The sequence below is a fragment of the Aspergillus pseudodeflectus genome (assembly GCF_044049435.1).
Source record: "Aspergillus pseudodeflectus strain CBS 756.74 chromosome Unknown BJX68scaffold_13, whole genome shotgun sequence".
Taxonomy (NCBI): Eukaryota; Fungi; Ascomycota; class Eurotiomycetes; order Eurotiales; family Aspergillaceae; genus Aspergillus; species Aspergillus pseudodeflectus.
In genome coordinates, this window is record NW_027263789.1 from 256,896 (window position 1) to 280,481 (window position 23,586).

The 23,586-nt window shown below is 54.0% G+C and overlaps 11 protein-coding genes across 11 annotated transcripts; 6 read left to right on the forward strand and 5 right to left on the reverse strand.

Annotated features, from left to right (window-relative positions):
* Positions 1–142: 142 nt before the first annotated feature.
* BJX68DRAFT_265052 (uncharacterized protein) lies at positions 143–1,666 on the forward strand (the record flags this gene model as incomplete). The annotated part of the gene is made up of 7 exons (XM_071045145.1): positions 143–286; positions 348–479; positions 542–856; positions 919–986; positions 1,052–1,110; positions 1,218–1,265; positions 1,317–1,666. 7 exons carry the CDS (start codon positions 143–145, stop codon positions 1,664–1,666), a joined length of 1,116 nt encoding a protein of 371 aa, XP_070900951.1.
* A 2,782-nt stretch (positions 1,667–4,448) lies between these two features.
* On the reverse strand, positions 4,449–6,511 carry BJX68DRAFT_265053 (Zn(II)2Cys6 transcription factor; the record flags this gene model as incomplete). Its single annotated transcript, XM_071045146.1, has 2 exons — positions 4,449–4,542; positions 4,593–6,511. The coding sequence occupies 2 exons, from the start codon at positions 6,509–6,511 to the stop codon at positions 4,449–4,451; spliced, it is 2,013 nt and encodes a 670-aa protein (XP_070900952.1).
* Positions 6,512–6,724: 213 nt separating this feature from the next.
* Positions 6,725–10,255, forward strand: BJX68DRAFT_274769 (putative pentafunctional AROM polypeptide; the record flags this gene model as incomplete). The annotated part of the gene is made up of 5 exons (XM_071047722.1): positions 6,725–7,660; positions 7,700–8,032; positions 8,075–8,788; positions 8,835–9,036; positions 9,204–10,255. The coding sequence occupies 5 exons, from the start codon at positions 6,725–6,727 to the stop codon at positions 10,253–10,255; spliced, it is 3,237 nt and encodes a 1,078-aa protein (XP_070900953.1).
* Positions 10,256–10,315: 60 nt separating this feature from the next.
* Positions 10,316–10,958, reverse strand: BJX68DRAFT_233228 (putative pathogenesis associated protein Pep2). Its single transcript, XM_071039604.1, has one exon. The coding sequence runs from the start codon at positions 10,923–10,925 to the stop codon at positions 10,323–10,325; it is 603 nt and encodes a 200-aa protein (XP_070900954.1). The 5' UTR covers positions 10,926–10,958; the 3' UTR covers positions 10,316–10,322.
* A 456-nt stretch (positions 10,959–11,414) lies between these two features.
* BJX68DRAFT_265057 (shikimate dehydrogenase family protein) lies at positions 11,415–12,449 on the reverse strand (the record flags this gene model as incomplete). Its single annotated transcript, XM_071045147.1, has 1 exon — positions 11,415–12,449. The coding sequence occupies one exon, from the start codon at positions 12,447–12,449 to the stop codon at positions 11,415–11,417; it is 1,035 nt and encodes a 344-aa protein (XP_070900955.1).
* A 2,133-nt stretch (positions 12,450–14,582) lies between these two features.
* BJX68DRAFT_254189 (cytochrome P450) lies at positions 14,583–16,500 on the forward strand (the record flags this gene model as incomplete). The annotated part of the gene is made up of 7 exons (XM_071042854.1): positions 14,583–14,799; positions 14,851–14,984; positions 15,054–15,359; positions 15,417–15,461; positions 15,511–15,567; positions 15,629–15,804; positions 15,906–16,500. 7 exons carry the CDS (start codon positions 14,583–14,585, stop codon positions 16,498–16,500), a joined length of 1,530 nt encoding a protein of 509 aa, XP_070900956.1.
* A 1,025-nt stretch (positions 16,501–17,525) lies between these two features.
* BJX68DRAFT_265059 (kinase-like domain-containing protein) lies at positions 17,526–18,740 on the forward strand (the record flags this gene model as incomplete). The annotated part of the gene is made up of 3 exons (XM_071045148.1): positions 17,526–17,747; positions 17,816–18,267; positions 18,323–18,740. 3 exons carry the CDS (start codon positions 17,526–17,528, stop codon positions 18,738–18,740), a joined length of 1,092 nt encoding a protein of 363 aa, XP_070900957.1.
* A 65-nt stretch (positions 18,741–18,805) lies between these two features.
* On the reverse strand, positions 18,806–19,917 carry BJX68DRAFT_265060 (putative short-chain dehydrogenase; the record flags this gene model as incomplete). Its single annotated transcript, XM_071045149.1, has 2 exons — positions 18,806–18,917; positions 18,986–19,917. The coding sequence occupies 2 exons, from the start codon at positions 19,915–19,917 to the stop codon at positions 18,806–18,808; spliced, it is 1,044 nt and encodes a 347-aa protein (XP_070900958.1).
* A 912-nt stretch (positions 19,918–20,829) lies between these two features.
* On the forward strand, positions 20,830–21,767 carry BJX68DRAFT_265061 (type 1 glutamine amidotransferase; the record flags this gene model as incomplete). Its single annotated transcript, XM_071045150.1, has 3 exons — positions 20,830–21,073; positions 21,179–21,405; positions 21,480–21,767. 3 exons carry the CDS (start codon positions 20,830–20,832, stop codon positions 21,765–21,767), a joined length of 759 nt encoding a protein of 252 aa, XP_070900959.1.
* On the reverse strand, positions 21,688–22,774 carry BJX68DRAFT_44289 (OPI10 family protein). Its single transcript, XM_071049175.1, has one exon. The coding sequence runs from the start codon at positions 22,566–22,568 to the stop codon at positions 21,921–21,923; it is 648 nt and encodes a 215-aa protein (XP_070900960.1). The 5' UTR covers positions 22,569–22,774; the 3' UTR covers positions 21,688–21,920.
* Positions 22,775–22,954: 180 nt separating this feature from the next.
* BJX68DRAFT_233234 (putative NUDIX domain) lies at positions 22,955–23,470 on the forward strand. The gene has a single exon (XM_071039605.1). The coding sequence runs from the start codon at positions 23,124–23,126 to the stop codon at positions 23,352–23,354; it is 231 nt and encodes a 76-aa protein (XP_070900961.1). The 5' UTR covers positions 22,955–23,123; the 3' UTR covers positions 23,355–23,470.
* Positions 23,471–23,586: the final 116 nt, after the last annotated feature.

A 23,586-nucleotide genomic window follows, 5' to 3' on the forward strand; every position in this document is an offset into this window, starting at 1 on the left:
TACAACTCAGCCGCTTTCGACAGTGCCACCCGGCGCTTAGAATCATCTCATCGCACTCTTAAGCATCCCAATCACCCATCTAACCATCCCATGAGTCAATCAATCTTACTTGACTTCAGTCGAGACTCTCATTCTTGCTGTCATGACGTACGCCACCGAAGGCAGCGTGATGGCCCTTGGGGTACTCTTTTCCGTCCTCGGAACTGCTGTAGTGGTGACTAGACTAGTCGTCCAGCACCGCCGGGCAGGCGCGCAGGCAGACGACTGGTTTGTCCTAGCAGCGTGGGTAGGTTTGTTTCGAGCCCACAAGTGGCATTCACCCTCCCTAACTCTGGCGATTATTGTAGGTCTTCCTAATAGCCTTGTGCAGCCTGATGATTGCTGGCTCCGCAACCCACACATTTGGCAGCCACTCTCCTCCAGGACTGGGACCTGCAATCTACTTCTATGAAGATGCTCAGTTAAGACTCACACGAAAAGTGCAGAGCCGCAATGGTTTACCACACATCGCAAACAAGGGCTTGCTAATGGTGCCTGATAGCTTCAATACTCGTTTGACATCCTTTCGGTCTGGGCTTTGGGCTGTCTAAAACTCTCCATCCTTTTGTCCTACCGGCGACTGTTTTCCATTGGCCGGGCAAAGCTTATCAACTCGGCTCTGCTTCTTGTCACTGTGGTTTGGACAGTCACTTTTACGATCGCCTTGATCGTGCAATGCGGCTCCCACTTCGGGTCTCGCTTCCGGTCGCTCCAACAGATCGAAGCAAACTGTGCCAATGTCTTTGAGATTTCAATTGCGCTGGTTGCAACCGATGTGGCTGTTGACCTGATTATACTGGTTATTCCCATCTTTATGGTGTGCCTCCCAGGCAGGCCCACTGGCCCTTGGTCATGCTCCGCTAATCGACTATCCCGCAGGTCTTTCCACTGCAGATGCCCCTGAAGAAGAGACTGGGCGTAATCGCTATTCTCATGCTCGGCATGTCGTGAGTACAGCCAACCACCATCGCAATCCTTGATCATCACAGGTTCCTGAGACTCGGGGTGGCAGAGCAACAGCTTGCGGGATCGCTCGCCTGGGCTTGTTCGCTGCACTTTTAGGTCCAACCCGTAAGTCCAAAGGAATTTTTCTTCTTTCCACCTATTCAATACGGTCGTACACAATCGCTTTTGTCTCTTCCATCGCTTTTGGCTGACCAAGCGCTGCAAAACCCCAGTATTCTCAAGCCCCACCGTCGCCGGCTTTCCAACACACGACGACACAGGTTCATTTCCAGATGCGATAACGTATAACAGTCGCTAACCTCTTGGTGCAGGCATCGTCAGTAGCCATATATTCTGGAGCATGCTCGAAGTAGGCATTGCCAGCATTGCCGTCAGCCTGCCGGTCCTCTACAGCCTGCGGCGCAGGTGGTCGCTGCGGGGTGTATTCGAATATTTTCAGTCGCTCGTTTCGCTGACAAGGCGGTCCGGAGCCTCTGACGACAGGCACAGCGACCAGGAAATGATCACCATGCACCACCCTGTTGGCCAGGGACTCGGGGACAACAGGCGCGGCTGGGATGTCCAGATATCCCGATCGGTTACGCACAGTCTCGAATCGAGGGATCGGTATGGGTCGGAGATTGAACTTGTTACTGCTACTACTGCCGCAAATCAAGTATAATGGATCGCAGGCGGAGTGGTAGTCATCGGTCAACGTTGATGCTCAGGCGGTCCAGAGGAGACCAGGAGGGAGTGGTTGTTGGTGCTGCAATGATTTCGTGTGCAAAACGAGGCTTTGCTTTTTTCTTTTCTTTTCTTTTCTTTTCTTTTCTTTTCTTTTCTTTTTTTTTTTGTTTGTGGATTCCCAATCAAGCGCCTATGATTTGTTCCGTCTAGGCGCCGACACGTATCCCTCTGGATCACTTGGCTCATCGCGGTGGGATTATCCTGCCATAAGTTACACAGGTAACTCATCTGAATATCCTCGTCGGAATAGCGAGGATCTTTGGACGCGTTGTTCCCGGCTCGCCGCAGCAGGTTCAAGATAGCCGGACAATGGAGCCAGCCAAACGATGAAAAGAAAAGCAAAAAACACCCAAAGCTGCGCTTCGGGGTCTCACAACAGTCCGGCGCTATCCCGCGCCCTCGGTCAGTATTCCAAGACTGAGTATCAAGCAGGCGATGGCTCGGCCATCTACTTTGATTCGACTGGTCGGGTTAGGCCAGGAGCAATGTTGGTCCAACCCAGACTCTACGCTGCTTCCTCTGTCTGGGTCCTTGACGCCTTGCGCTTCGGTGAGCCTCAACCCCGTTTGCCGTTCCCTCTGTTGCCTGCACCAGCGATCACCCGTGGAGGTCCGTGAACGCTAAGCTTCCCAACAGACTCGAGGCTGGATTGTTCCGTGAACTAGCCAACTCACCAAAACCAAGCGCCCCCTCCTTCCATGTGCCTCTCAATAGGCTGCCACTGGAAGTCCAAGGATCAGATTATCATTCGGTGCTTGTCAGCACATTACACTCTAGGCCCGGGGCTGTACTAGCCCAATACCCTCCAGAATACCAACAGCTCCAGGCAGTCCTTGCTTCGACCGTATGCAGGCGTGCGGGTTCGCCTTGCCGCCCGCGGATCATCCACCCAGGCTCGCATGCCCATAGATTTCGGTCAATATATAAAGGCCAATCGAACGCGAGTTGCATTCGTCACCCAGCAACGCAACAAACTAACTTCTCTACCTCACTCAAAGCTCCACCCAGACACCTACGGCGCAACGCAAACAAGCCCACAAGACACTTTGTCCACGATTATCAACATGCAATTGACCAACGTTCTCAATCTGCTACTTCTCAGCCTTGTCGGCTTCGCCATCGCTGTTCCTGTTCCCCGAGTCCGATGCTCCTCCCGTTGAGGAAACTAACTACTGCCAAGTACCATCGGCAATGGAGATTGCGGCCTAGCTAACAAGACCAGACCTGACCAGATTCGCACGTTTACTCTGTGGACGATGTCAACATCAAAGCAATTAGGCCTCGGGCATATCCGTCGTGGCTGTTTCTCATCAATTGCATTATTGTCTGGTATTCGCAACCCCCCCGCAATCCGCTCCTTTTTCCTTTCCCTTGTTATGTGCTGAATGGTTTACCCCCTGTCTCCCTCAAAAACTACCACGCATAGTCGGCCTGCTGGAGACTGCTATCTCATACCCTTTTCTTTTTTTTCTTTTTTGGCATTATTACCTGATCCGCCGCGCCTACTCCGACCCCTCCCCACGAAACGACTCCAACCCAACCGAGACGGCGGACACGTCGGCCACTGCTTCGATTACCTTTGCCCAAGTCTCGTCTGCACCGCAGGCTCGACCCTCGAATCGGCAGACCACCGGGAAAAGATACGGGACTCTAGTATAGGGAGACCGCAAGAACAGCCAACTAACCTGCCGCAGTGCGTCAAAACAGTGCTCTATATGTGCGTGTATGGTATTCCCTGAACTAGCTCCTTCCCGCAAGGTCTTCCGGACGATTTTCTACATGCGTAATTAGAAATGAACATCACCCATGACCCAAGAGATGGAGCGACCAAGCAATGTAGATAGTGGTATGCTTCCAGCAAGTAAACCGCTTTCGTCCAATCCGAGGGATCGTACATGCTCTCCGGCCATCCGTGACTCTTCCCCCAGTCTCGGTCGATGGCTGTGATCCCATGGGACGGCCGAATCTGCCCCCAGAGCTCGTCGGCTCGGGCCTGGTTGTCCGGCGAGCTGGATCCTGTCGTCCAGCGGAATTGCTTCTGGGCTGCGTCTGGCTTGAAATCTGTCACGTCTAGGAGTCAGCTCATTTTTTTTTTCTTTGCTTTTGACCCCGTTTGGGGGATCGGGGGATGGAAACGTACTATCCAGTAGATGGCAAGAATCTGTCGATGGTATTTCACGGGAATCATGCCACCCGTATCCTCACAGGGAGGAGACATAATTTGTGACAAGGAGAATCCGAATCACGGCTAGTCATGGCACCGCCGATTTTCCGCTTCGCAACTGCTTGCCCTGGGCCTTCAGGGTCGATGCTTGGGACTCTTGCTCATCACCGGAAAGAGGAGCATATCTGCCAGTCATAACTGCTGTGTAGGTATAGTATGATATCAACAGACTGCTATTCGAGAGGATGGGCAATATTTGCTGGGCAAGCCGGCATCCACACGGGAAGTGTACAGACGCTTACACGGGAAGTACGTCTGTGCACTATATCAGCTCCCATATTGCTCATAAGCGCCCTTGAGGCGCAGAGACTTGTGTAACCCACACTTGCATACGCCTCCTCTTCTACGTCAGCTGACTGTTGCAGACTAGACTGTGATTCACACACGTCATCTGTGGTGTGATACGCCCGCCTAGTGCGCATCTAACCAGCCATGAATTTCTGATATCGTGATAGACAGGTAACAGACTGGCGTGGCAAGCCTGGTACAATCATCAGGACCCCGGCGGCTGATTGAGCTGGGTCAAAAAGTCTGCCTCCAGGTCGCCTGCATAGAAGCCTAAATTGTGGGCAAATTCGGGTTCAAATCTTTGACAGTTAATACGAAGTATCAGAGAAAGATGACAGTATATATATACCTTGTATTTGGAATTGTAGTCACGAGCTCCTCAAACAACTCGTCAAATGCATCCGTGTCGCCCAACAGGGCTGGGGATTGAGAGGTTGGAGCCAAGTTCGTTGGAATGGAGGAGGATGGCGTCGGATACGGTGCCTTTGTAACATATGCATTTGATGCGCGAGCCGGGTCATTGGGCCTTGTGCTGGAAAGCAAGAATGCTGACTCGTCTAGCGTTGTAATCTGTGCTGCTGAAAAGGCTGCAGTCTCGCTTCGCTCATGGTTTGTCACTGGACCAACAGGGTTTAGGGCCTGGCGGTCGCTTGAGGGCACGTCATAGCTCTGGACCCAAGCTTGGTACTCCGACAGGCGGCTTTTTATGGAGAGCAGGCCAGGATACTCGGTGCATGTACTCAGGGTTTCTAGAGAAAGCTGGCACTGCAGGGCGAATACACCAAGAAGAGGCGAAGACCTTGCTGTACCTGTCATCTTGACGTAGTCTGCAAGTAGATCAAGCATGCCTTGGCATGTCGCAACCGTCAGCTCTGCCAAGCCCGGACCCTTTGAGTCGAAACGACGGAGCGCAGAGAGAAGTGTGAATGCACCGGTCAGATGGAGTGTCACAAGGGGTGGCGTGGCGGTGGCTAAACCACGATAGGGATACAGACTCTCGATGGCGCTTCGAGATTCTTGAGCCTCAGACAAGATGCTGTGTCTAGCTGGGATATCCAGAGGGCAGTATAGAGCCCGGGATGAGAGCAATGCAAAGCGTGAGAGCTGGTTCACGATGCTCAGCGAGCGCAAGGGGCCTTTTGGTGCGCTTCTCGGCTGCATCGGATCGCCCTGTGTCCGGAGGTTCCAACTGTCCCACTCCTCCATGCCATCTTCGTCTACTTGCTTCAATGCGCTGTGTTCTTCAAAAGACAGGCTAGGTGCCCTATTCATCAAGGATGAAGTCACGCAGTCCAAGAAGGAACACGCATGGAACGTATTCACGAAACGGCCCTGTTCCTGCTGAGAGGGTTGCATCACAACTAGCATTCTGACAGTTTGCCCTAACAAGACCCATGCTGATTGTATTTCTCCCTTGCCTAGGTAGAATAGGACAAGAATAACGAGTGTTTGAACATCTCCTAACGCCCAGGTCTTCGAGGCCGCTAATACTTCTCGCTGGATCGAGGACAGAACGTAACCAGGGTCCGGGATCGAGTCGTCGTCTCGACCACTGATAAATATAGCATATGCAACTACCGCCCAGAGAAGACGATGGGAATGGTCAGGCGATGAAGAGTCCGTAGAATAGGTATACATGGTACGAAGCAGGTCGCGGCGCTCGATAACTGGAAGCCACGAGTGTGTGTGGATGTAGTACATATCAATCAGGTCGGCTGTGTCAGGCGGAAGGGATAAATCTCGAAGCTTTTGTGACCTAGTTGAAGGCGCAACTGGAAGAGGATGAAGTGAATGAATATCATGAGAGGTAGTGTCTGGGGCTGCGACGGGGGCAGGTAGATTGCTTGAGATGTCGTTTGATCCGTGGCCCTCCCATTCCTCATCGTCCAGTACACAATCCCCATCAGCCAGAGCACTGTCTCTCGGACTAGGGTAAGCCAGGGTCGAGATTTGGCTGGCCACTTTCGATTTCCGCCAAGTCTCGAGGGCGAGGTTCCTGTCCGTCTGCGAGTCGCGCAGCAATTTGAGCAGAGTGACCTGGCTGTCAGGGACCTGCTGAAAGACCAGACCGAGCGCGACTTCCAGCCCCCTCACATAGCCAGTGGGCAATCCACGGCGGCCCCCTCCATTCTCATAAGAGCAGGTGCGACCCGCAGCCCTACAGATCTTGCACACCGGCTGCTCCCCGTCACACTTGGACTTGCGCCGTCGACACTGATCGCAGGCGCGGCATATCCGTTGACGTTTCGATGGTCGAGGGCTCGACATGATGGCCCACGGTTCATATGGTGCATTTATCCATGATGTATTGCTCGTTGCAGAATGCGGAGTGCGAAACCTGGGGCAGTGGAGCATGTCACGTGGTAGGGTATACGCTTAGCCGACGCTGACCCAGAGAAAGAGGACGAGAACGAAGGTGAAGAACGTGTACAGCCCGCAAAAGATCGCCAAAACCGCATTGTGTATCACCAGGTAGCCGCCATGTATGGGGCATGCACTTCAGAAAGCCACGCAGACTCTTCAGACGTCCCCGATGAGTCCGCTGGTTTCTCTCGACGCTTCAGTGCGGATGCAACGCTTGTGCTGATTGGATTCCATGGCGCGGGCAAGAAGACACTGGGCATTATCGCCTCGGTAGCTCTGCGTCGCCGGTTTGTCGACTTTGACGCCGTCTTTCGACAACAGGTCAACTTGTCACCTCATGACTATATCGCCGCGAACGGGCTGGCGCGGTATCGCACCGTCGAGGCAGAGGTCTCGCAAAGGCTGCTAGAAACTTGCGACAACGGTTGCGTGATTGTCGGTCTTGGAGGAGCGGCGAGTCAGCAGCAGCGAGAGCTCCTCAGGACATTCGCACGCACTCACCCGGTGGTCTACGTACGGAGAGGCGAAGCCGACCTTCGACAGTTCATCACGGCCAGCCAGGAAAGGTTCGAGCGCTTCATAAAGGCCGGAGACGCGTTTTTCCAAGCATGCTCGAACTTTGAATTCTTCAACCTGACCCTGGGCGATGTCCAGCAGACGCAGGGTCGGAGGCTTCCTTCGAGCCTCAAGCTCAAAGAGGCTGAACGGGTCTTTGTGCGATTTCTTCATCATGTCTATGGACGACAGCATTGTACACTCCTCTCTCCGGATGCATTTTCTCCATCTCAGACATTGGCCATGCAAGTACCTCTCTGGTGGCTAGATTCGGACCAACGTCTCGACTCGCTGGACGCTGGGGCTGACGCGCTGAATCTTATTGTCAATGCCGAAGAACTGAATTCTGCCAACATCCAAAGCCGACTGGCACGGGGTATCGCTTTGCTCAGAATGCATTCGCGGGTGCCGATTATTGTCGACATACGGCCGCCAGGCGATTCCGACACCCAGTATCCTCGGGTCCTGGAGATGGCGCTCCGCCTGGCTCCAGACGCAGTGACCTGTTCGATAACGTCAGCGAAAGACCTCATTCAGAGAGTAATTACGACCAAGGGCAGCTCAAGAGCGATAGCTACGTATCACGAGCACATACCGTTAGGCTGGGACAGCCGACCTTCAGAGGTATATAATCTGCCCAAGAAAGCCGAGGATCTGGGGTTCGAATGTCTCCGTCTGACAGGGGAATCCGGTGTCTCCCAGGATAACCTGGCCTGCGTCGCCCTGCGACAGAGCCTCGCCCCAAGAACCAAGACACTGCTCAGCATGTACAACACAGGGCCCTTGGGACGCACCTCGGTGTGCCTAAATCCAGTCCTTTCTCCGGTAGTCCTCCCAGACAGTGGAATTATAGGCGTCACACTGCCCGAGGTCCAGAGAGCACTTACTGCATGTTTCATGAATCCCGCAAAGCGGTTTACCATTGTCGGCCAGGCCGTCCAGAACAGTCTGTCCCCCGCTATGCACAATGCAGCATACGCTGCATGTGGGCTCCCACATTCTTACGATTTCTACAAGCCGACCCGCCTTCATCAAGTTCGGACCCTTCTCGAAGATCCGGGCTACGGGGGCCTGGCCGTCTCGCTACCGTACAAGACCGCGATCCTGCCATTCCTCGATCAAATCAGCCCGGACGCAAGGGACATCAATGCCGTGAATACCGTCGTGATCCAACGCCAGTACGAACCGAGCGGCGCCGAAGTCACTATCCGCAAAGGGTACAACACGGACTACATCGGCGTTCGGCACTGCATACAGAAGCACCTGTCCCCAGCCAACGCGATCCGAGACGGCACGACGGCGTTGGTCATCGGAGCTGGAGGAATGGCGCGTGCTGCGGTATATGCCTGCTATGAGCTTGGGGTCCGGCGAATTTGCATCTACAACCGGACGGTTGAGAATGCCGAGGCCCTCGCTGAGTACTACCACGAGTGGGCTGACAGACAGAAGGTGAAGTTTCGTATTGAAGTAATTCGCTCCGCGAGTGATCGCTGGCCGGCGGACTTTCGTCTGCCTAGTATTGTTGTATCCTGTCTTCCTGGGCAGGACGTTCATAGTGCGTCCCCGGTTGATCTACGCATATCCAAGGACTGGCTGCAGAGCACGACTGGGGGTGTCTTCCTAGAGGTATGTATTCTCGACAAACCTGCCAGGCAATTCGCTAATTGTGCAGGTTGCATACGGCCCATGCAAGACTTTGCTACTCGAGCAGGTACTCGAACACACGTCGACAGGCTGGATTGTGGTGGACGGACTCAGTCTGCTGGTTGAGCAGGGCATTGCACAGTATGAACTATTTACAAAGCGGCCAGCACCAGTGCATGTAATGAGGCGGGTTATACACGAAGAAGCAAGACAACAGGGGTATATCCATGGTTGATCGTCATACTACCGAATGCATATGGATCTCGGCTAAGGATTATGCCGATGCCCATAAACTCCTCGGTGCACCCCGCATCTCTTGATTTCCAGAAGAGATCAGTACTCGCAAGACACAGACATATCCAAGAGCCAGTCACTCACTGACATTGTCATCTCAAAGTCAACATGGCAACCCCAACTTACCAGCCCGCCATAATGAGCGCCTCGCTCGGCCGCGCCTGGGCACACGGCCTCGTCCACAAAATCGCCTGCGCCTCTGCAGCTGGCTTCAACGGGATCGAGATCTTCTACGAAGACCTAGAATACCACGCCCGCTCTCTAGCCAATCTGCCCCAAACGGCCTCGCCCTCCGACGACACCCTCTTAACCGCAGCATCAAACATCCACACTCTCTGCACAACGCACAACCTCACCATAATCGGCCTCCAACCCTTTCTCTTCTACGAGGGTCTGAAAGACCGAGCCCAGCACGCAAAATTAATCACAAAAATGAAGCTCTGGCTCCATCTCGCGCACGCCCTCCACACAAACACCATCCAAATCCCGGCAAACTTCCTCCCCGCCTCGGAACTCATCACCGACGATAACATGGATACACTCGTCGCAGACCTGCAACAGATTGCGGACCTCGGCGCCGCACAGAACCCACCGATCCGCTTTGCATACGAGAATCTTTGCTGGAGTACCCTCGTTGATACACCCGCAAAGCTCTGGAATGTGGTTTCGAGAGTCGACCGGCCGAACTTCGGCGTGTGTCTCGATACATTCAACATCGCGGGCCGGATCTGGGCGGACCCTGCCGCTGAGAGCGGGAAGACGGAGAATGCAGATGCGAAGCTCAAAGAAGCCCTCGAGCGCATGGTCGCTGAGATCGATGTGGCAAAGGTCTTTTATATCCAGGTTGTCGATGCGGAGCGTATGGCGGCGCCGTTGGTACCAGGCCATGAATTTTATGTCGAGGGGCAGCCGTTGCGGATGAGTTGGTCGCGGAATGCGAGGACGTTCATGTATGAGGTTGACCGCGGGGCGTATTTGCCTGTTGAGGAGGTGGCGAAAGCGATTATATATGGGCTTGGGTACGAGGGGTTTGTGTCGATGGAGTTGTTTTCTCGGACGATGGCGGAGGAGGGTGAGAATGTTAGCCCAGAGCATGCTGCGAGGGGGATTCGGGCGTGGGAGACATTTGCAGAGAGGCTACAACTAAATCAATAAACTAGGCAACCCAGCCTGAGATGTTGGTCATACGAGGAATGAACTTCAATGCTGTGCAAATAATTAATCACATATCAATATCCTTCCCATCCAACCACTCCTTGGCCAACCGATACAACAAATCATGCTTCTCCCCATTCACAGTCCCCACATGCCTCCGATGCCCCGGCATATCCCTCAACACCTTAACCCCCATAGTCAACTCCTGACAATACGCAAGACACTTGTACCCCTCCGGATAACCCTCGAGCCTCTGCACATCGATCTCGGGAAACCGCCCAGGGACGACGGGGAGAAGCTTATCCTTCTCATACCAATGCCGCACAAACCGCGCCCCCCAGACCCCCTCCACCTTTTCGAAAAAGAAACAGAACCGGCAGTCCGCTTCGGCGTCGACTTCGATCCCGTCGATCGTGAACCGCTGTGTGATTGTCGCTTTGAGTTTCGTCACGGCGCGCATCGCGCCACTTTCTGTTTCGGGCTCGGCAATGTCCGTCGTGACCCCGTGGCATCGGTGCATGATGAACGCGCCCCCGTCCATGCCGGCCTGCGAGGCGGCGATGAAGTCCCGGTAGTGCACGCGGCCCGACCAGGTTGTGTAGACGACTGCGTCGTCGTGGAAGAGCGAGGTGAAGTTTTCCCATTCGCAGGCGTCGCTTTCGAATACCATCAGCTGTTTTGTCTTTTCCCGGGTAGATAGTAGGAGGAGAAGGAATCGGATGTGCAAAAGGGGTATTCGGCCTTGACTTACCGGTAGCACGGCCATCCCTCGGCCAACTCGCGGAGCTTGGCGCGCTCGAGGACGAGGTTGTCGGGGCCGTTGTTGCGGACTGCGTTTGTGGGCCGGGTGCCGGGGGGGAGGGAGTGGAGGTCTGGCATGTTTGTTGGCTGGGTGGCTGGTTCTTTCCTTGTTTCTTTGCTTGTTTGTCTCCTGGATAGGTTTGTTGCTGGTGGTGTATTCTGATGGTTCGGATCTACATGTATAAATGTAGTATCGGCTAAGCTCAATGCCGATGGCCAGCCATACCCACCTACCGCGGCACAGTCGGCAGCCTACAGCCATGCATGGGATACTACTAGGGCACGGTACTAGGTCCCCGGATTTATCATCGACCATGAGGATAAAGTGTAGATATACAATGAAAAGGTAAAGTAATTCCTAATTAATAACCGTACTCTCCTCGGCAGCCCGCAAAAGCACCCGCCACGCCCCGTCGCGATCCATCCGCGCAACAGCCTCCTCCCCAGCCCAAAGCCGCCACTGCTCTTCAATCTGGTACCCGATGACGTGCGTGCCCTCAACGACCGGCCATCCTAGCCGCTCTGCGAGCCGCAGCATCCTTGTTCGTCGTGGCTTGAAGCACATGTCTAGTACTACGCCTTGCTTTGTGCCAGTGGTAGTGGTTTCGGTGCTGCTGCTCCCACCCTTGCCCAAGAACCACTCCAGAACTTCAGCAACAACCCTCTCCCCCTCTGTTTTGGGCTCGAAATCGGGGACCGTCCCGACAATGTAATACGGCTTCTGCACGACACACCGCTCCGCCTCCTCCACGCTGCGAACGTGGATGATTTCAGGGCCAGAACCAGCAGGATCTTCTGCAAGGCTGCTGCCCCGGGCCCGCCCACGCGCCTGGACATCACGAACCAACTCGCGGACTTCATCCTCGTCCCGATTCACCACGTAGATCGTCCGACAATGCAGATGCCGACTAAGCGCGTAAACCGCCGCGCGACTGGCGCCGCCCGCGCCAATTATCAGGCCTGCGCCCGGCGCAGCTGCCGTCGGGCGCGCGGCCTCATCGCCCGCTTCAAGAAGACAGCCCTTGATCCCGCGCCAGTCGGTGTTTGTCCCGCGAAGGAGGCGGCGCGGGCCCGGTTCATTCTTTGCATCTGTGTCGGTGCGGGTATATGTATAGTGGACATTATTGCACGCCCCAATCTCCGCGACAAGCTCATCGAGCTCGTCGAGCTGCGGGATGATCGTGTTTTTGTAGGGCATTGTGACGACGAGGCCGGCTGTGCGCGGGTCCCGCGCGAGGGCGAGGACGTCGGCGAGGGACGGGCACTCGGTTGCGTGGAAGGTCCAGGGGAGCCCGAGGGATTGGGCGACGGAGGTGTGCATTGCGGGCGCGATGGAGTGGGTTACGCCGATGCCGACGAGGTGCAGGGTTTTTGGCTCTTGCGGGGTCGTCATCTCTGTTCTGGTCTGTTCTGTTTGTAGGGTGGTAGATTGAGAATTGAGGTGGTCTTTGCTCTGGATTGTTCTTGCGATGTTGGTGTTATTCTTGTGAGAGGTGATATCTATGTAACTTACATGAGATGTGGATCGTCGGGTATATTCTTAGCCTACAATGGGTGGACATCAACCCCAAGTATCGATCAGAAATAAGTAGTGTACTTGGATTCTACGGTATCCGTAGCTATTTCCAGTAAAGATTCCTATTATAGGTACCAGCATCAGTCTTCGCGTATCCAAGGCTAAATCCATCCCCGAGGCACTCGAATATGACCCTCCCTTGCCCAAGTGTGCTCTCTACCAAGGTATACAGAAACGCCCACCACGAAAGTCATCATACCAACCAAACACGAGACGGAGACACCACACAGAACCATGGCGACAGCGACAGAGCCCTCCCCTTCTCCCTCCACCCTTACCCAAACCCCGCCCTCCAAGCAATTCTACATCTTCGGCCGCACCCTCTCGTCCAGCATCTCCCCCACGATCCACAACACGGCCTTTCGCCACCACAGCCTGCCCTACACATACAGTATCCACGAAAGCGAAACAATGGGCGATGTCGCACACCTCATTCGCGACAATCCCACATTCGGCGGCGCGAGCGTCACCATGCCGCATAAGCTGCAGGCCTATACAGTCTGCGATAGACTGAGTGAGACGGCGAGGGTAATCGGGGCAGTTAATACGCTGGTGGTATCCGAGATCGAGGATGAGGTTGCGGAGTCCGGGGAAAAGAAGAAGAAGAAGAAGCGCGTCATTACCGGTGATAACACGGATTGGTCCGGGCTGTATGCGATTCTGGCGAGGTATTTTGCTGCCATAGACACCGCTGTAGCTCCCGCTCCCGCTACCGCTACCGCTACGCCTGTACAAACCTCGACGCGTGCGTCTGCCCCTGCGCCACAAGGAACAATCGGCCTCGTCATCGGCGCAGGCGGCGCCTCGCGCGCAGCGCTTTATGCCATGTACAAAGCAGGCGTGTCGACGATCTACCTGATCAACCGAACACGCGCAACAGCGGAGAAAGTCCAGGCGGATTTCCGCGCGCTATTTCCAATCCATATAGTTGCTGACCTAGGGGATCTTCCGCGTGCACCGGACGTCGTTATCGGGACTGTTCCTGCGGAGACGACGACCGAGGGGCAGTTTGCTTTGCTGTTTCGTGCTGAGGCTGGGACGGGCAAGCCCAGGAAAGGGCTGTGCATTGACATGTCATATAAGCCGGCGCAGACGCCGTTGTTGAATGCTGCAAAGGGGAGTCTCGGGTGGGTGACTGTGAACGGGGTGGAGGTTTTGCTTGCGCAGGGGTTCGAGCAGTACCGGCTTTGGACGGGGAGGGAGGCGCCAAGGGAGAAGGTTATTCAGGCGGTGACGGAGAAGATGGGGGAGAGTGCTCGTGTGGATAGGGGGGCTTTTGGGATGTTGTAGTGGGTGATCTATAGGCTATAGAGGTTAGGGCTTGATGCAGTGGTTGGTGGCCGTTCCTTTAAATGTCGGGCAGCCGATTATCCACCCGCAGTCGATGCAACATGCATACTCCGTACTGTATAATAGCCTACAAATCTTTCAGCCTCAGTGGAGTCTCTACAGAATGATCTTGGTTCTGGGCGAGAAATAGATGCGCTGCGGATGTGGCAAGCGATGTCTCAAGGAATTTCTAATCAACGACTAATTCATAAATCGCCTCTATACCGCCAGGCTTTCGTGCTTACTGAAGCCATTCTGGCTGGCTATCGTGCCAAGTGCAGGTGCATATGGCAAAGACCGCATCAACATTGACAAAACTACGAGGGCCCAAAACTCTGAACGAAGCCCCAAGTGCCCAGGGGGCGCTAGCGGCGTTCCCTCCGCGTGTAGAGACTCGGCATGGCTCGCCTTACAAGATCCAACATGCCAAGTGTATTGTGAACATTGTTAGTGGATACTGGATTTGAACAAGGTGTACGAATCAAAACGTTTTCTCCACTTCTCCAGGGCTGGATGGTGCGGCTGAGGGATGGGGCTCGCCTTGCTGAGTATATAACTCTCGCTCAATGGCCCGCTTGCAGGATTCGAGAAGCACTTCTTGTAACCCAAAGTTTACTCACCATGTTACCAGACGCTATACCGACTTTCATTGTGTACGGCCTCGGTTTCTACCTTGCCTACTTTGCTACCAATGCTATATACCGGGTAACCCTCCACCCCCTCGCCCATATCCCCGGCCCACGCCTGGCGAGCATCACCTATCTATACGAATGGTACCACGATATCTACCACATAGGGCGGCTGCCCTGGAAACTGAGGGAATTGCATGAGAAATACGGTATGCCATGAATCTCATCCTAGCCGCCGCGCATGATTCTAACCCTGCAAGGCCCCATCATCCGAATCACCCCCGACGAAGTCCACATCAAAGACCCCGACTTCGCCGCAACCCTCTACAGCCGCAGCAACGGACGCACCGATAAACCCGACCGCGCCGCAGAGATGTTCGGCCCGTTCCCCGCTGTATGATTCTCATCCCTGCACTTCATCGACAAACCCTATCTATATCTAATACCTATCCTGCAAATACAGGCAATAAGCACGGCGCCCCACGACCACCACCGCCTCCGCCGGAGCGCGCTCAACCCGTTCTTCTCGCGCAAGTCCGTCGCCGAGCTCGTCCCCGCCATGGCGCACGCCATCGATATCCTCTGCCAGCGGCTGCAGGATGCGTGCAAGACGGGCGAGCTCGTGAACCTCAAGTACATCTATGCCGCCGTGACGTCGGATATCATTGATGGGTATTGCTTTGCGAGGCAGCCGACAAAGGTCCTACAGAGGGATTTCGGGCAGAAGTTTTTTGATGATATTGATAGTTTTTTGGAAGTTAGTCTTTTGGTATATTTGCTGGTCTAACCAACGTATGTGGTTATGTGTTGATTGAGTGATGAGTAGAACTTTCATATTCCGACAATTATGAGGATTAGTTTTGCGCTTCCGGTATGCTACCTGTTCGTCAATGTCTGGTTGGCTGCTAACTGTGATATAGGACTCGATCAACAAGCTGCTCGCCCCGGCCATGGCGGCCATGCTCGACTTTCGAGAGGTACATGCATCTTCTCATATACACCAAAACATGCAATAATAGTTAACGAACCATATAACAGGACCTTGGCCGCCAAGTTGATGCAATCCGCCACGGACGGGACAAAGCCTATGAGGGTATCGGTCACCGCACAGTCCTCCATGAGCTCCTCGGTAGCTCGCTTCCCCCGGCTGAGTTGAAGACGCCCAGACTGCGTGATGAGGCATTCTCCCTTATGGTTGCGGGGTCTGGAACTACGTACGTTTACTTTCTTTTGACACTCTGCGGCAACATAGCATACATAGCCAAGCCATAAAAAGCAGCCCCAAGCTGCATGCCGTATGCTGATAACTGTCTAGGGCATACACCCTCCGCTCAACAACTTACCACATCGCCTCAAACCCGTCCATCTGCGCACGCCTCCACGCAGAACTGGCATCCGCAATCCCGGACCCATCCCAGCCGCCCTCCCTAGCCACCCTCGAAAAACTCCCCTACCTAACCGCCGTGATAAACGAAGGCCTCCGCCTCTCCGAACCAGTCACGCACCGCCTCCTCCGCATCCTCCGCGACAAGCCCCTAGCCTACGGACCCCACACGCTCCCCCCGGGGACAACAATCAGCATGACGGGCACGCTCACGCACCAAGACGGCTCGATCTTCCCGGACCCGCACACATTCGACCCGGAGCGGTGGCTGGTGGGGTCCGAGGAGGAGCGGAAACGGCTCGAGGGGTATCTGGTGCCGTTTAGTCGCGGGCCGCGGATCTGTCTGGGGATGAATCTGGCCATGGCGGAGCTGTATCTGATTCTGGCGATGGTGTTTCGGCGGTTTGGGTTTGATACGCGGCGCGTGCGGAGGGAGCGGGATGTCGATGTGAGTTTTAGTTTTGTGATTGCGGCGCAGGCGAGGGAGTCCCCCGGCTTGGAGGTTACCGTTCACAGTGTGGAGTAGTGGGCCCGGTTTAGGAGGGCTGTGGCATTTGGCAGGGAATGAATCGGTGGTAATTCTATTAGATTGGAAATGCAGCGGATTGATTCTTCCGAGGTTCTCTTCGTAGTGACTCTTTTCCTTACCCCAATACCAGGCTCATGTCAGCCTGACTTCGTCTTGATGATGTAGGTCGATCCAAGTCCGTTGCGGCCATTGTGCCACTAGTACCTAAACTAAAGCGAGGGTTGTACTATTGGGATATGCCAAGAAAGAGGATTAATGCGGATGGAAAGCACAAAAGTGCTGGGACCTGAGAGGAGTGCTCCTGCCGCTTGGGGTTCGGCCAACGAAAAGGGAAGCCGCTATTGTGACCCTGGAAGAAGGAACGACTCAAAGGGAAAGAACGACCCAGAGACAAGGTACGATCCAAAGGAAGATACGGCCAGAGAAAGTGCCATCAAAGGGAAGGCGCGACACAACCCATACGGAGTAGACCGATCCTGTCCATCGTTCCACCTCTGCTGGTTTTCAGATACCATACCGGGTAGGATGGGAGCAAAAGAGCATCGACCCTTGGTCGGTCTCCTTACCCGAAAAATGACGCCGTTATCACAGCATCAACACACTCAGTGGATCCACTTTGTCGAACAAAGTTGCATAAAAGGCTGCAGGTGATCACTCGTGCGACTCGGGCAACCTCGATCGGGAAATCGAGAGTCTAGGATTCGTCGCGTCTCGTACCCGGAGGATGCAGATCGCTTTCTCCACTGTGGATTCGCGAACCGATGACCGTCGTCTTTGCTTTGTCGGTGCGAGTCCTACCGTTGTACAATGTATTCTGAGTGTGAGCCGCGATTCTGTCATAGTTTGTTGTGTTTTTGCTGGTGTAGACTAGGCTACCTTCTTCTTTACCTAAAGGAAGTTCCGACGGAGCCAACCGTCGAGCAACTATTTTGAATCTCCACGGAACAGCACCGCTACTCGAAACTCTTGTTCAAATCAATGGTTAGATTGTCCAGGTATTTCATTCTCTTAGAATTATGACCATGGAGAAGCCAGCAGACGCTAGCGGCGACATCCTCCACTCTCTCCAAGACACCCCCTACGCCTGCTCATCGGTCAAAGAGCTATGCGGAGGATCGGGAAATGCAACATACAGAGGAAAGCTCTCCAAGTCATTGCACGATGGAACCGACACCGTGATAATTAAGCACAGCGAGGAGACCTGCCCGACGGTGCCGCATGTAGCACTATCCACGAACCAATGTGTATGCCATCTCTACCAGCTTCCAGTCCTCGTAACTAGGATGGACGTCTGACAACTATTGTCGTACAGATAACAGAGCGAGAAATACTCACCGCGATCCAAGAATCATCGGCGAGCCGAGTAAGCTACAAGGACGTCGTCGTCCAATGTCCCCGAATACACCATTACATACCCCACGAGAGAACTCGGATATTGGAGGACTTTCCACACGATAGCACTCTGCATGAATGGCTCTCAAACTCGGATGCATCCCGCGATGTGGCGAGATTAGCAGCACTAGGTGCAGCGCTAGGAACCTGGCTCATGCGATTCCACGTGTGGTCGGAGAGCGCGGCAGGGAGCTTGTCAGGCGCTGTCCTGGCAAATACTAACTCAACTGGTAAAAATCTAAACCGCACGAAACTACAGGCAGTTAAGAGGCAATGCGACGATGAAAAGGTGCGAGATTACGCGGCGGATTTGTTGTCTTCAGCGCCGAAACCCGGTGATGTTGTGGTTCATGGGGAGTTTTCTACCAGGAAGTAAGCACCCTTCATCAAGCAATTGTCCTTCTTCCAGTCCTGACAGTACCGGAAGCATTCTTATCCAATCCTCCTTAAACAATCCGGACAGATCCCCAGATTGCTCTCTGGCAATCATCGGCTGGGAAACGGCTTGCTACGACCACTTTACGCGCGATGTGGCCAACATGATTGCTGGCCTCTACATGCTAAAACACTTCAGTGGCAGCGAGAGCGCGATGACAGTCCTCCAAGCTTTTGTCGCTAATTATCCAGCCCTAAGTGAAGAAGAGGCGTATAGGACGGTGGCGCAGGTTGGCGAGAACTTCTTCCACTGGGGTGCGTATGCCCCTGAGACGCACACAGAGGAGCAGGTGCAGACCATTGTGGATTATGGAAAGGCGCTGATTATCATGGGTATGGAGGACCGGGAGGGGGTTATGGGAACGTTCTTAAGATGCTTACTGAAACCTGCTGCTCGGTTGGATGTATAGTTAGATAACAGTCTATTTACGTGGTCATATCGTTCAGTGAGTACTACGCTAGCGGACAAACATACTCAATACTCTGTCCGAATCCCTGGTTCAACCCTGTTCAAAACATCCAGGATCTCCCCCCAAACCTTCTCCTGCACCCTCTTCATCCCCGGCCCAGTCACAATCTCCCCTGGCCTAGTGCACTCCTGGTTAGGAAAGCCATTCTCAGACAACAGACACAAGTTAAGACAAAGAAAACTCACTCCCGAACAACCAAGTCCTCAATCCAACCCCCATGACTCTCTACCCCCCTCACAACAGCATCAATAATAGTCTTACTCCCCTCCTCCACACTCCTCCCCGTAAGCCACTGCACGACCTTGATGATCCAGGGAATCCCCTCCTCCCTCGAGAGCAAATTCGACTTGCAGAATCCCGGCGCCACGCAGTTGACTATCACAGCAGGGTCCCCGTTCTCGCCCCGGGGGACGAGACGCGCGATCTCACGCGTGATGTAGATATCTAGCAATTTCGTCACCGCGTAGCGCTCCGTGGGGCCAGCTAGGCCTTGGGATTTCACCCATGTCTCATGGTCGTTGAGGGCGGCGAGGATGTTTTCAGAGTCTCGCTCGGTGAAGTGCGCGGATTTGTGGATATCGCTGGCGAGGATTGTGAGATGGGGTTTCCAGTCTGGCTCTTCCTCTGAGGCGGATTTGCCCCTCGACTTTAGTAGCAGTGGCACCAACTCCAACGCGAGCCATGTAGTTGAGAGAACATTCACCTGCAAGGATCTCTCCCATCCATCCACTGTATTTCCCCAGTGCACACTTGCAAGGCCCGCGTTCATAACGGCACTATCAAGGCTTCCGTCTTCCTCGTATACATATCTCTTCACCTTCGCGACGAAACTCCTCACACTGTCAAATGACTCGAGATCAATTTCCCAGACAAGTATGCATATCTCGCCCTTCTTCTCTTTCTCGACGAGGTCTGGTGTAGATAAGAGCTGCGTCTTGGCTTCGAGACCCTTCGACACAGAGCGCACGGCGAGGATCAACGTGCTTGCACCGAGGGAGAGGGCGTGCTGGGCTGCTGCAAACCCGAGACCCGTGTTTGAGCCGGTTATGAGGAGCGTTCTTCCGTGAAGGGAGTTGGGGGATGGGAGAGGTAGGGGGCTTGAGAAGAAGGAGCCCATTACGGGGATCGGTATTGGGCAAGGGGTAGAGAGAGTTGGTGCGGTCCTCGTAGGATGCTTAGTGGGCTGTAAAGTACTCAGTATGCAAAGTACATGAGATGAGAAATGGAGGGAATAGTGATGCGTCCACAGCACGGTTTATATAGAAGCCAGAAGGATCCGTTCCGTGGATAGCACAATGCATCAGTGGTGCCTGGACCGTAGTAAGAGTGAGAGCAGCGAGTAAGTCCTACAAATCAGAGCCCGCGAAAGCCCACAGGCTCCCAATACTTGGCGTCGATTCCGGAGCTATGGTCCCGGGGGTAAGATGGCACTAGGGCTTTTCCAGATCAGGACGACGGGATGCTGTTATCTCCGTCGAGGAGCGTACCCTTCAATGTATATGATTCGATATGCTGCGCTTGTCCCTAAGTGTCTAATCAAGTACTTCGGCATCTCTTTGTATGAATATGCGATTTGAGTATATAAATATATGTCAGCCTGGTGGCGAGCGAGGGTGCGTGAAGGCAGATATCTATAAACGGTACTTGAAGTTGATGGAGGTCATGGCAGCAAAGTATATAATTGTTGGTCAAAAAGTCCGAGGCCTTCCCTTTTGTTCTGAGAAGGCCTTGCATGTATAACAGGAGGAACATAAGGAAACTCGGGATCGCCTCCACAGCTGGCCGAAGCTGGGCCGAGTCGCGGACCTCACGGTTGACTAACCGTGGGCGTTATCCGAGGGGCGACCCCGCCTGATAAGGACCATCTTGATTCATCCCCTCATGCTTGTGTTCCTTAGCCTAGACTGCTGTACAACTTGCCAGCGAATTATCTGCTCATCTCGAGCTCACATTTGAACCACTCAGAGCTCATCGGCCATTCTCCGTCTACCTCTTTGGAAACCAAGATCAATACTTGCTGTGACTCACAATGACCCCGCCCCTCCGCATCGCAGTCCTAGAATGCGACACGCCGCTCGAACAGACGAATGCCAAATACGGTCCGGGGTACCACGGCGTCTTCAAGAAGCTCTTACTCGATAGCGCACAGGCCCTAAACCAGCCGGAGAAACTCGATCCGCAGTCTGGTCTCGATATCAGTCGGTTCGATGTTGTTACGGCGCAGGAGTATCCCGATTTGGAGGATATTGACGCGGTGCTTTTGACGGGGTCGAGTTAGTATCCTCCCTTTATCTATATTTTCTCTACTCTATTCTATTTGATTGGTGCTGGTGCTGGTGTTGTTATTATCATTATCGGACGAGAACTAACGCGCCCAGAACACAACTCCTTCGAGGACCACCCGTGGATCCTCAAGCTCGTCGACTTTACAAAGAGAGCCGTCGAGCACCCTCGCGTGAAGATCCTGGGCATCTGCTTCGGACACCAGATTCTCGGCCGCGCGCTGGGCGTCGAGGTCGGCCGGAACAATGCCGGATGGGAGATTGCCGTCTGCGACGTTGATTTGACGGAGAAGGGGAAGGAATTATTTGGGGTTGAGACTCTTGTATGCCCCCTACTGTTTGATCTTTGTTTTATATATCGAAGGTTTTGAGGATAATGTCATGCTGACCCGGGCAGAAAATCCAACAAATGCACCGCGACATCGTCTTCTCGTACCCGCCCGACACAATCCCGCTGGGTAGCTCGCCGCGCTGCGAGGTGCAGGGGATGTACCGGGCTGGGAAGTTTATTACAGTGCAGGGCCATCCGGAATTCAGAGGGGATATTGTGACTGAGGTCGTGACTGCTCGGGCTAAAGTGGGTGTTTTTAATGAAGAGCAGGCGGCGGATGCGCTGAGTCGGGCGAACAATCGACATGATGGGCTCGCTATCGGTGTTGCGTTTCTGAAGTTTTTGATGGAGTAGATTAGAATGTTCTTATGTTATAGACTTGCATTGAGAGGCAGGCACATTGCATGCATACTCTACCCGCGCTGGAACGAGTATCATGTCTCATTGAGAAAGTGGTATCACGATATACGAAAAGAAACAGCCGCAGCACGACAAATACCCATCCATCTAACCATTGGCGCTCGGATCCTCCCTCTCTAAGAACGTCGGATCATTATCAATCTTCCTCTCAAACTTCGTCCACCAGTCCTGAAACGCCTTGAGCGGGACAACCTCCTGCCCACGCCCCGACGGATCCGACGACCCCGAAAAGCTCGCGAGGAAGTTGAACGCATTCCCGATGATCCGCTGCGCGAGCACCTTTGTCGTGATCGCCTTTTGCTGCGGCGTCACGGGCACAAGCTCAGACGAAGTACTAGCTTCCAGCGCGGCCAGCTGCGGCGCAACAACCTGCACGGGCTCAATCGATATCCCGAGCGTCACGACGGCACTGCTATTCCCCGACCCGCCATCCAGCATCTGGTCCCCGGATTGCGTCTCTGTGGGTCGTGGCGGCGAGACTTTGATTATAGAGGAGGGTTTCTCGTTTGCGAGGGCGCCGATGAAGCGGAAATCCGAGCCCGGGAACTGGATGTAGATTGCGGCCGCTGTGTCCGGGGGGAGGACTGTGCCGGGGAGGAAGAAGACGACGAGTTCGGAGAAGTAAGGGGTGAGTGGGAAGTTGAAGGCGAATTTCGTCGCCTGGCCGTTTGGTTGCGCGTCGACGGCGACGATGTCTGTTAGGCACGGGCGGCCTGGGAGGATCACGGAGAACATGGCGGCGGCGGGTGGGGAATGATCCCAATCGTGAGGGGTGTTATTAGTAGTGGTGTTTTATAGACATTCGTGGGCTTGGTATATGTTGAAGATTGTATATGGGTGTAGACAGTAGTATTATTAAAGAAGAATCGCTATCGTATGCATTTTCAGAGCCTGGAGCGGTGCAATGCTCTGTAGTTTCCTGGAGCTTCTGGTCGTTTGATGGAACCTCAAAGAAGAAAAAGAATCAGTGACGAAACCATGCATCATGCATTGCCCTTATCGATAAGGGCTAGTACGGCAGGTGATATGTGCCAGTATGGTAGAATGTCACATGCCCGCGCCTTCCTCATTTGGATGCAACACAACAACCCGCTAGCCATCGCTCGCTCGTCTCGCAACATGGCTACTTCTCACTTTCCTACGTCTCAGTTCTCGCCGGAACCCTTTGTCGAAAGTTGTGGGGCGATATATTTGACCTGTCTCATGAGATCAAACGCGTCTGCTTGACCCAGTACCAGAACGACGGATGGCTCCTGCCAAAAGGCCGGCGAAACTTCGGCGAGTCTCGTCATGCGGCAGCTCTACGGGAAGTCGAGGAAGAGACAGGCTACTAAGTGTCGTATCTATCTTATTTCAATCTCGACCGGCGCTCCACAACCGGATGACCCCGAAGATGTGCCCGACATGGCGCGGTTGATGCCAGACTTAAGCGGGCCCTTTATGCTTACCGTCCGGGAGTTGGACGGGGAACTGATGTCAAGATTATTTGGTAGTACATTGCCGTGGCTGACAGCGGCTTGATCGGAGCAGAGTCGACTACTCCTAGGGATTTTCCCGCGGAGTTCTTTACCTGTGAGGAAGCTCTACAGAGGCTGAGGTTTCAGACTGATCGCCAGATTCTATCAAACGCCATGATGATACTGGAACAAAGTCCGAGATATCTTCGTATATAATGCTATCGTACAAGTTTGCTTGTGCGGAATTTGCCTATCCCTGTTGTCGTCCAAGGCCTTCAATCTTCACTATCCTGGCA